The following is a 12904-nucleotide window of genomic DNA, read 5'->3' on the forward strand; positions in this document are numbered from 1 at the left end:
AGCGATTAATAATAAATGGAAAAATATGTATATAGAAAGAACATTAAATATTTCCAAGGATATATTGAAATTTACAGACAACAAATGGGACACAAGATGTTGGAACAGATAGATGGGAGAGTTGGAGAGATGAGACGCGGGCAGCGTTCAAACAATAGAAATAAATCAAACAAAACAATCTATTGGCCCAACATCTACCCTAACTATCCTATCTATAAAATACAGCAGTTATTGAAAAGAAATCTTCCAGTCTATTACGCACTACCTAACCTACTCTAATATATACAACGAGAAAACAAAAGTACAGTGGGTGGAGCACGCCCCTTACCTAGTGTGTCTAACAACAGTGATATTCAAAATTACGTGTGCACAATGCATGTCGCGCGACATCCTTACCTGTCCCACTCTCCAACCTCAGATGCGCATAACACTGACGGTAGACAAATGGAGAACAGACAAATAACAACGAACATATACCAAATTGTAACACACAGAAAACGGACAGCAAATGTCACTGACACACAACATACACAGAAATTCAGGTCCTCTTGAGTAGTGTCCTGTCACCCACTTTTATGCCGCGGCAGCAGCGGCTGGATTGGAGACCCTGTGGTGACGTCAGGGGTGTACACTGCAAACAGCTGGGCAGCGGTAGCCAATTGGAGCCACTGTATGGTTGGAAGCGGGAGAGAAGGAGAGAGTGAGCGAGCACAGGGAGAGAGAGAGACTAGCTAATAATAATAATAATAATAATAATCACGCAACAAAGGAATGTACAGGAATTTAACTCAATGTAATGGGCTGCACGGTGGCTCAGTGGTTAGCACTGTCACCTCACAACAAGAGGGTTGCTGAAGTCCCATCTGGGCCAGTTGGCATTTCTGGGTGGAGTTTGCATGTTCTCCCCATGTTGTTTCCTCCAGGTGCTTCAGTTTCCCCCCACAGTCCAAAGACATGCCCTACAAGTGAAATGGATATCTAAATTGGCCGTAGAGCATCTGCTGCGTAAAACATATGCTGGAATAGTTGGCGGTTCTTTCCACTGTGGCGACCTCTGATAAATCAGAGACTAAGTCGAAGGAAAATAAATGAATGCTGATGTAATGCATAATCATTGAACATCTCAATCAATCAAAATTTATGATTTTTTCCCCAAATAGAGGTGCTCAAGGTGTCTGGTGAAATTACATTTATAAATCAAAATATCAGGGGTGGGGAAAAAATCATTATTGCAATATATTGTTGTGCTTTCTGCTGCAATAAATATTCGATACAATAATGGGCATTATTGATATTTTATTACACAAAATTATTAATTTTCCCTGTTGTCAGTGTCACTGTCACTACCCAATATCTACCATTCTGATTGCAGGGGGCGCTGTTCGAGTAAATAGGGGTAAAGTGGCAGAAGCAGCAGCCAGTGAAGAATGCAAGTTAACTAACAATAACAAAGAAGCGCGGAAAAAAAGAGTAGCGAGAAGAATGGCAGAAAATAGTGAAAAGTAAATCAAATACCCACCTGCTAGTTTCCACTCTAAAGTAAAGAGACACTTCGGGTTGTACGAGACCGTCGACTGGTGACATAATCTCTGCTCAGAGGTGTGCTCTTACATCTGAGCATGCTGATCAGTGAGTGTTCCTCAAGAAGATTATGCCTTGGTGTGTCCACTATCAAGGTTTACATAAAGCACTTGACAGTAAATTACTACTGACGTTTCAGTATCATGGTTTACACATGTTAATTAATTCATGTTGTTTTTTAATCTTCATGCACTTTTATCTGTCTAGCTGTGCAGTGTTTACACTTAAGACCAGCAGACAGTGAGTTATTATGCAAATGCATAGTTCTTTTCACAATGTTGGAATTGTTGGCATTAATGAATGCATAAGATTTCCTTATTATGGATATTTTTTTCATTTTTCAATTACAGATATTGTGATACTGTATATTGTTGATGAAATTTCTTCAGTATATTGAATATGGTAGATATCGCAAATAATGATATAATCCTTATCGTGGGCCACATATCGCCACAGAATTGAATTGAGTTACCTGTATCATCCCACCCCTAAAAAAAAATATATATATATTGCAGAAGCACAAAATATTGCAATGTCCTATTTTTATTTATTTATTTTTTTCCCCCCTAATATTGTCTAATATGAAAATGTACAGTAGTCAACATTTGAAGTTTAGAGCCATCAAAGTTGTCCTAAAACCATTTAACAACCCATTCTTGCATCTTTGAAAAACATTTTTGATCCACTTCAAATGTTGACAGCTGTATATCTTGTGGACAAAATAAAAAGTCTGTAGTTTCATATTATGCTGAATCGGTTATTTTATTGCGTCACAAAACTGTAAGCATTAGTTTTTTTGAAAAGTGTTATTTTAACAATATTCATTTTATATTTATACTTTTTAAGCAAACATATGAACTGGCATTCAAATAAAGTGAGAATACGGTTATGGATGGCATTTGGATGACATCTAACATATACCTTGGTATTTACAGTAGTGTCATATCATAGTAACTAACTACAATGTAAAAAAATCTCTGGTAATGAACAATTTCCGTACTTTGTGATTCACACGTTTTTTCCGTTTATTAACAGTTGTAAATTGCACTATGGGATGTTGATCTCTGCTCCTGTCGACTTCTGATGTTGAAAATTCAACTGTAAAGTTTAACAAAGTGACTTTTATTGACATTTAAGTACTTTGAAATAATATAATGTATAAGAAATGTCTGTAAAATAACAGAAAAAGTGCAGGCAGTTTATTACAATGTTTTTGTAGCGTAATATACAACACCAACCCAAACAATGAATCACTTTAAACTATTAAAAATGTTAATAAAAGTCACTTTTTCCAACTTTTCAAGGTTAAAAGTCCCATAATGCTATTCAAAAGCATAAATAAATTTGGAAAAAAATGCAAATTAAAAGCACAGACTGCTAATTTACAGATGTTTTTACAGTTTTTACAAAATCTGGTTTCCACACAATCAATTTGTGTTGGGGCAACATGAGGAATTAAGTTAACTTGTTAGTTTTACAAATTCTAAGTAAATTGAACATTCATTCATTTTCTTGTCGGCTTAGTCCCATTATTAATGTGGGGTCGCCACAGTGGAATGAACCGCCAACTTATCCAGCATTTGTTTTATGCAGCGGATGTCCTTCCAGCTGCAAACCCATCTCTGGGAAACATCCACACACACTCATTCACACTCGTACACTACGGACATTTAGCCCACCCTATTCACCTGTCTCACATGTGTTTGGACTGTGGGGGAAACCGGAGCACCCGGAGGAAACCCACGCGAACGCAGGGAGAACATGCAAACTCCACACAGAACGCCAACTGACCCAGCCGAGGCTCGAACCGGCGACCTTCTTGGTATGAGGCGACAGCACTACCTACTGCGCCACTGCGTCGCCTAAATTGAACATAAAACACTTCAATTGTCCCAAAAATTCTCAAGAATTGTTGTTTCAGCTCATTTTAAGTAGTTTATAGAAACAACAAACACAATTTTTGCGTGTATATAGAAACAGAACAGTGACAACTTTTTCTTTTTAAGTAAACAGCCTTGGTAAGCAGAAGTGACCACTTGAGGAACATTTAATATATATTTCTATACGTACATTTGGAAATATTTATTTTTTTCTGTTTATGTAAGTGTGTTCATGTGCAGCCATCTGGATGTACTTTATTCCACTTATGACCAGGCTAGTTCACTAAAGGCCACAAAACATAAAATTTGACACAAAACATTCTACTGAAACAAACTTGTTTATTAATTTTTTCATTTATCAATATATATAAATCATAAAATTCAGAAACTGCTAATGTACAGATATTTTTTACAGTGGATATATCACAACAAATTGCAATAATTGTGTTTAAAAAAAAAGATTTTCTGATAATTTCTTCTATCGAACACACAAGATATTTTCAAAACATGTTGGAAACTGGTATCCATTGGCCTACAATGGTAGCCAATAGCCATTGGCATCCGTAGTAGGAAAACAATACTATGGAAGTCAATGATTACAAGTTTCCAACCATTTTTAAAGTATCATCTTTGGTGTCCAATAGAAGAAAGAAACTAAATCCGGGTTGGAACAAGCAAAGGGAGTGTAAATGATTGCAGAATTTTCATAAACCTCTCACTATACCTTTAAGCCATACTAAAATCCTTTATTATTATTATTATGATGATGATGATGATGATGATGATGATGATGATGATGATCATTATTATTATTATTATTATTATTATTATTTGCATTTTAATACCGTTTACTATGTTTTAGACTGTAGTTATACCAGCCATCAGACAGAACAGCTTATGGTTACTCTGTGTCTCTATTATAATAGATGAAGCTGTCAACATTGGAACAATCTGTGAGGACTATATACAATATATATACAATCTGTTGAGATATATATATATATGCTCTGCAGTACAAACAACTTGGCAGAAATGTGTCAAGCTTTAAATATTCTGCTATCACATCATATACCATATACAGCCCTAGCCTGTTCCTTTATATAATTCCTTTATAGGCCCTGTGTGTCATTTAATCCAGCTTCTTCATTTCCAAGTAGTTCATCGTTTCCCAAAGGTCTTGATGTATGTGCCTCGCTCTTTTCCCTCTCAGAAGGCATCAACCCTCAGGACTATCTGTCTAAATTTGGCACCGCTTCTTTTCTTTTTTTTCTTTTTGGTCGTGTACGTCTTTAGGGCCTTTAATTCATGCTCTTGAATAAAAGGCTGTGATCTCCATTCGGATTCAGAGTAAGCCTAAAACCGACATTTCACGCTCTGACAGGGAGAAGATTCATGGCGTTCTAGTGGCGTCTCTATCTGCTGGACGGATCCAGAGAATGTGCTGCGTTTTGTTCAGAGGTGGGGAGCGTCTGAGCCGCTATTTGGAGTTACACCCTTGTCATTCACAAGCTCTCGCAGAATTGCTTGATGCTTTTAGGATGATTTATGGAAAACAAGTGAGTTTTGTGCAAGGCTGTAACCACATCTTGAACACTGCCAATCATTTTTATGTTAAGTTATAAATAATGTATAAAGTAACAGGACAGTGACAAACACTTTTGTATTTTTTTATTAAACAAGAGCGGCCTCAGTAAGCCGAGGGTCCATTAAAGTGAAACATTAAAATCTATTGTATATGTACTTAATAGATTTGTATATGTACCTTTTGGAAAATATTTTTTCCTGTTTATTTTTTTCTTGTGTGTTCGATAGAAGAAATTATCAGACTTTTTTTTTTTTTAAATGTGCAAGGGTGAGTAATGGTAGTAAATATTTTCATTTTGGGGTGAACTATATCTTCATAACACCCTCTCAGTTTTCCAAATGTAAAATCTGTTGATTAGATCAATGCTACTTGACAATTTTTTGTAATTATTTGTTACATTTATTAGTCAAAATGGCTTTTTGAGTTCAAAACATTCATTTCCCTTCAGCTTAGTCCCTTTATTTCTATATTAATATACAGTTGAAGTCGAATTATTAGCCCCCCTTTGAAATTTTTTCCCCAAATGATGTTTAACAGAGCAAGGAAATTTCACAGTATGTCTGATAATATTTTTCTTCTGGAGAAAGTCTTATTTGTTAGAATAGCTAGAATAAAAGCAGTTTCAATTTTTTATGAACCATTTTAAGGTAAAATTATTAGCCCCTTTAAGCTAATTTTTTTTCGACTGTCTACAGAAAAAAACATAATTTTACAATAACTTGCCTAATTACCCTAACCTGCCTAGTTAACCTCATTAACCTAGTTAAGCCTTTAAATGTCACTTTAAGCTGTATAGAAGTGTCTTGAAAATATCTAGTCAAATATTATGTACTGTCATCATGGCAAGATAAAATAAATCAGTTATTAGAAATGAGTTATTAAAACTATATGTTTAGAAATGAGTTGGAAAAAATCTTTAAACAGAAATTGGGGAAAAAAAAACAGGGGGGGCTAATATTCTGACTTATACTGTGTAATAATTTTGTGTTAATATTGTTAAAATAATGATAGTGTTAGAATAATTATTATAATATAAGCAATAAGCCATACATTAATGCCACAATAAATGCACAATTGTATAGTCAATAAATATTGTCCGGCTAAAAATGTTAGAATAATTGTAAAGTCTTGTCTCTTTTGCTGTCAAATAGTTTGTTGTGTAGTAGAAAGAACATTAAACGGATTTTGATCTTGAATATTCATAAATAGATCATAAGTATGTGTGTATTTGCACCGTCAGAATCTAAATGGTCTATATTTAGCAGTTTGTGACGTTTGTATGTTGTTGTGTTTCTTCAGTGTGTTTGTACATGGGCATCTGTCACGATACAGCCTCACTATCTGTCTGAGCCACATAAATAATGAAGACGCTGGTGTAATTCACTGCCTCTGTTGTACCAGAGCCCAACTCCCATAAGGCAAGCCTGTTATCTCCATCGTGTGTGTGCTAGAGTAACAGTACAGCAGAGACTAATGGATGAGGACACGAAATCAATAAAACGACCAGTTCAGCATCTGGGGGGGAAACATGTCAAGATAGATTCACACTCTGTTCTTACAGCTCAGTTACTGAAGTGAATGTGGTTTTTATACGGGAGGCCAATAGAAAGCTTTTGATGTGCTTTACTTCAGACGCTCCAGAGGCAGGGTAAATATTTCATAACCTTCCTCAAATATTGATCAATCTTTTATTCACGGCTCGTTTACCTACATGGGAATTTTTGTGAGTTTTTTCAAAGTTTTTTTTTAAGAGCTCCTCGCTGGTTTTACCAGCAGTGAGACGGAGTCAAATTCATGCAAATTATCTGTAAATATTGTCCTACTTAGGGATTAAGTTGCATTCGAGCAATCGTGAAGGAATGAGGGGCGCAAACGCTGTGGTTTGTCAGACTTCCAGTTCTTCCTCAAAACACGGCAGTCACAAAAAGCCGGACCCCAGCAGGAAGTGCATATGTATTGGCTCACCCCAGGTGGAGGCTTATTGTCTGTTCCTTCAAGATTTGATTTAAATGGCTGGCTCTGCAGCTGCTCTCGCTCCCAGCATGCACTGGGCCCCTTTAGGGCACAAAAGCGTCCTTGGAGCTGCCAAATGGCCTTAATCCTGCTGAAGGGTGTCAGGTTACTGTACCCACACAACTTCATGCCTGTCTTTTACACCTTGAGACGCTGGGGAGGCAGTGGTTAGATTCACTACAGTTGTCTTGAGAGAAGTTAAAGGGATAGTTCATGCAGAAGGGACCTTTTAGTCACCAATTACTCAGGCTTGGGTGGATCCAGACCTTTATTAGTTTCTTGTTTCTGTTGAACCCAAAAGCAGATATTTTGAATATTGTTGGAAACTAGTAGCCATTGAAATCATAATTAAAAAACATACTATGGAAGTTAATGGCTGTTTCTCAATTCCTAAGTGCGTAGAGAACGGTCTTGCAAGGTTACCTCTGAAGAACAAACTCAAGAGACTTCAAGATTACAGACGCTTCCTGTGAGAAATGAGATGCTGCGTTCTTCCTGATGGTCAATGACATTCATATGTGTTTTTAATGGACAGTTATTTAAATATTACAGTACTTATGCAACCATTTATTGTTTTATCCTTTTCAATAAATACAATATGCACAAAAAGTTTCAAATATACTTTGCACAGTACAAATGAAACCGATTTTAATATGAATTTCAACAAATAAATGTGTTTATTGCCTCTTTTACGATTTTCATGTTAATGTTTACTTTCACCGTCTCATTTGGGGAAGTTCCTGAGGTAAATAAGTTATATCTCTGAACTTTAATAATGGAAATGCTTCCCCTCCCACCTCTTTTATTCAGCTGCAGTGACTTCTGGAAGCTTCAAGCCATTGCATTTGTTTAGTTTTATTGCTGATTTTAATTTACATTTTAAGTTTTGTGAAATCGAAATACAACAGATCTTGATTGATTCTTTAGATCAGCATGGAACTTTGGAAATCCATTTTTCTTTTTATAATGGGATCTACTGTATTAAATGTGGAAAAAATTACACTTATTGAGAAGAAGCATTGTTTCATTTCGCAGAGCAATCTGCATTTTTAATTCCACAGGCAATGTCTTTATTCAGTGAATTGCTCACATTTTAGAAATTTTTAATTGTTTCGAACTACTTTTTGGATGGAGGATTTTTTTCAGGGATTGACAAAAACCTGTGTTTTTTGGGGCTTGAAGGGCATCTGCTGCATAAAACCTATGCTGGAATAGTTGGCGGTTCATTCCGCTTGTGGTGACCTCTGATAAATAAAGGGACTAAGCGAAGGAAAATGAATGAATGATTCATTTAGAGTTCTGAGAAATCATTTTCACGTTCTGCCAGGCTTAATTTGTAAATGAATAATTCCCAGAACAAAACTGGGAAATAAAAGTAACCTAGACCGACGTCTGCCACACAAGTTCAGTTTTCCGGAAACATGATGTCATTAAACGTGATAACGCAAAAAAAAGAGCATCACATTTCTGAACGGTCTTTATTTATTTTGTGCCATATCTAACGTTATACGTCAGTCTATGAATAATAAAAACATGTAGCTACAACGTAAATCGTATGAACAATCACTATTCAGTTCACTTCACTATTATGTGCCAAGTGAAAAAAATAAATAAATGACTCACTCAGTCTAATCTTTTAGAGGAGCCCACAGTTACCTCTTCTATCATGTTTTCTGGCTAACTTGAATCGCTTTGCTTCTGTCTCCCGCTATCCTGATTCTGTTTCATCTTCTCAAGAAGTCTTTTAATCAGGCTCATTATCAGATTTACTCGTGGTTTCAAAAAAAAAAAATTAAAATTTGCGTGACTGCCCTGCCTCTCAGCCATTTTGAAAATACAAATATTATTTAGGTTGGCCACTATGGCATTATTTATGTTTGTTGCTCACTGCGCGCGAAACAATCACCAACCAATGAGAGTGATTGTAAACATAAGAAAGCCGATTGGCTGAAAATATTGTTGAGGGCCAATAGTTAAACGTGACTTTTTCTTTAACTTAGTGACTACCGTCATGTGTGTATCACACACTCTCTCTATATATATTATAATTAAATAAAATATAAATAATATATCATATTATTCAATATATCATATTCATGGTGGCTTGAGAAAATCATAACTTTCTGAGACTTGAGGTTACGCTCACTTAACTTCAGACTAGCAATCTGCCAAACACTGATGACCTTTTAACTCAATAGCCACACCCTAGCGTCAGTCCCATAGACTTCCATTGTAAAAAAAGACTGCCTTTTGATTTTACATTAGACATACAAACAACATACTAATCCATACTAACAACACATTACTCATACTAGAAATATACTAATCATACTAGCAACATGCTAATTCATACTATAATCATACTAGCAACATTCTAATTCATACTAAAAATATACTAATCCATACTGGAAACATATTAACCATACTAGCAAACATGCTAATTCATACTAAAATCATGCTAACGGCATGCTCTTCTCTCTTTCTCTCTCTCTCGCTCACACACCCACACACACACACACATGTAGGTATTCACCACACACAAGTTAATGCCGGATCCATTAAAATAAATACCGGCACACAAAACACGAATATCTGACATTTTCCGGAACAAGATCTGGCTCAAAATAAGCACTTCGTTCTGCGCCAGTTTGTTTAATTATCAAATAGATTTGTGCACCCGTGGGCACTCTGGTCTGAAAAGAAGGTGTGTTAAAGCATATTGTTGGCGCATTGCCATTTTGAGGCAACTGAAGCAGATCTAAAAGCTGGTCTAAAGTCAATGGAACTGGTTGTTTTTTTATTTTATTTTTTATTTAAAACGTATGTTTGTGATGGGTGGGTCCAAAATGCACATACATGTTACTTATTACACACACAGGGATGTGCAGCAGCAAAGAATTATCTTGTACATGCATAGCAGTGTGGCTGTGAGATGCACAGACTTTTTTGTTTGTTTTAATAGTAAAAAAAGGTCTAAAATATAACTCTAAATATTAACTTCTCATTTTGTTGAACTGAAGTAAATGCTCTAGATATGTTTTGGCAAAATGAGTGATTTTAATGTTCTTACACTTTCACACTTAAATGTAATCCAAACTCCCCACCAAATCACTGCCAGAACCAAGCTGTGTGTCTTTACAAGATCTGTGGTGAATGTTCTAGGCGTTTGGCACTAACTTGACTGTCTTGTGTGTCTCCACTAGCCCTTCCACCCTATGGTGAACCTGCAGTGCTCTCCAGACCTCAGGCCGTTCCTGTGTGCGCTTTATGCCCCGGTGTGTATGGAGTACGGACGTGTGTCACTGCCCTGCCGGAGCCTCTGCCACCACGCCAAGAGAGACTGCCAGAAGCTCATGGATATGTTTGGGGTGACCTGGCCGGAGGAGATGGAGTGCACCAGGTACTGATTCAAGCCAACATTTTAGATAATGTTTGAGAAATGGTACATGGCGTACATTACTCAGTGTGTCTGGTAATTATCAAATAACTGAAGACAGTAAATTGTGCTTTAAAAGGGTACCTATGGTAAAAAATCTACTTTTCAAGCTGTTTAGACAGACATATGTGCATGTATTGTGGATAGACTGTCATATTGGGGGTGATATAAGCACACCCAGTGCTTTTTTTTCAATTTAACAACATTAAAAACGGTGGACCAATTAGAGCGGTTTTTCAAACCGACCGCAACTTTTCGTAGGAGAGCGGTCCCACCGCCCACCAATATTGATTGACAGCTGCGCGTCATCATATCCTCAGTTTGTCTCGGCACTTGAAAACACACAGTTGGCTGTAAAACTGTACAAAGACACAAATGATTTTGTACTCTCTGCTTGGTCTGTGTCCGAGTCGTACATGTATGACTGAATGCTAAACCTCTCGCTCCAGCTCGTTCTCGCAGTCTGCCTGTCAGACTCTGTTGCAAACGCAGAGCGGGTGAGCTCATGGCCCCGCCCCCTTGTTACGTTGGCGGGAAGCCGAAACTAATTTACATGTGAAGCAACACACCCATAAATCAGCAAACTGTGGACACGCCCCCAACATGACACTTTTTAACATTATAATAAAAAAATCTGAATTGTGTTTTAAACTGAACCTAAACTGGCACACTCAGAAGAACCATAATATTAATATTATAAAAAAGAGGTCAACTATGTGCTATTTAATGTTAAGCGATTTTTCTTTATTTTGTAGGGAAGATGTTTTCTGACTAAAATGGTGTTTTAACTGAACACAGATGTTCAAGGGAAACCTTTAATCTCCAATGAAAAACAACCTCTTAGATAAGGAAATATGCACAATTCAAACCAGCTTAAAGAAGTCTGCAGCATATTTCAGTTTAGTGTTTGCAGCAGTGAAGTAGCGGTAATAAGGAAGAATGAAAGCAGTGGCCATCAGAAAAGCAGGTGTTTTTTATTATTGTTGAATCAATGTTTTAGTTAGAGTGAGTGTAACAAAAGTTGCAATAATGTTTGTTGCAATATTAATGAATTGCTTTTTCTAACACTATGTTCCAGCCAGGAAGAGCATGTTGAAAAATTGTGTGAAACTAATCCTTTTCTAGGCCTGTCCTTCTTAGTTACTCTTACTAATGCTGTCTGAATAACTATTTGGGTTGGGTCGATAAACGACGTCCGATAGACATCACGATGCTGAGCCGGCATCGCAATCATCCGCCCTGCCCACGTCATAGCAGCAACCCGATTGTGAAAAATACACACGCGCACACAGGCACGCACTGCAGCATATCCGGACGTCTGAGCTCCAGGCAGTGAGCGAGTACACAAAACTCCAGAGAGCAGTGGACATTGGACTGTTTATCAAGGAAGTATCGATGGATTGCGTCACTACAGTTGTTAAACGTGATATTTAATTCATCTCGTCTCTATCTAACGACTCTTCGGTCTTTAGAATCTATCAGGTAACGTGTCACAGCATCAGTACACTGCTTTAATCTTTCACTTTCACGCTTGCACTTTAGCTTTCACTAATTTTAGTGAAAACTTCAGATACTGTTGGTTGGTTCCTGTAGGTTGTGCATCTTTTTGTGCGCCAGAGATCTGCGGAAAAAGTGATCGACAGGTGGTAATTTGTGTGTAACTTCTCTTTATTTATTTATGATTTGGTTATGGGTAAAACAAAGACCATGCAGATTAATAGACCTAAAAGCCAACTAAACTAAATTAAAAAAAGGTCTAAAGTCAATGGCACAGTTTTTTTGTTATTATAATTATTTTTAAAAAGTGCGTTAGTGATATCCAAAGTGCATATAAACGTTACTTATTACAAGCACAGAAATATTTTAAATATAACAAAATTGAAGGAGTAAAATGTAAAATATAATTATTGTCTACATAAAAATAAAAACCGCTACCTTCTCCTAGCCTTCACGTAAGGGGGCTTTGGAGGAATCTGGCTCATCCTGTAGATCAGTGGTTTCCAATTCCTGTCCTTGGGACTCCCCCGGCCTGTACATTTTGAATGTCTCAGTTATTTGTCTCACTAGAGTCAGTTTATGGATCTCTCTGTTAATGAGCTGATGATCTGAATCAAGTGTGTTAAGTAAGGAAGACATACAAAATGTGGAGGGTGGGGGCCCCGAAGACTGGAATTGGGAACCACTGCTGCAGATGGTCTGCTCTTTTACCTCATGCACAAGCATATCCATTTCTTGCGAATTCAGTTTATTTTGCTTACAAAGTCTGCCATGGCGTGACCCGACCCACTCTTAAAGGGAATGGGAGATGACACTCTGATTGGCTTAATGCATGTTACGCCCAAAACACACCCATAACTCATTAAGCGATTGACAACCTGTTAAGACCATTCAGCTGAACATTTTTTCCCT

The 12904-nt window shown here is 37.0% G+C and overlaps 1 protein-coding gene across 1 annotated transcript in view; it reads left to right on the forward strand.

Annotated features, from left to right (window-relative positions):
* The window catches only part of fzd3b (frizzled class receptor 3b), an 82479-nt gene that overhangs the window by 46912 nt on the left and 22663 nt on the right, over positions 1–12904 (forward strand). The window contains 1 exon segment of the mRNA XM_056477583.1: positions 10263–10459. Coding sequence (XP_056333558.1) covers positions 10263–10459 — 197 coding nt within the window.

Source organism: Danio aesculapii, chromosome 17 (genome assembly GCF_903798145.1).
Source record: "Danio aesculapii chromosome 17, fDanAes4.1, whole genome shotgun sequence".
NCBI classification, from domain to species: domain Eukaryota; kingdom Metazoa; phylum Chordata; class Actinopteri; order Cypriniformes; family Danionidae; genus Danio; species Danio aesculapii.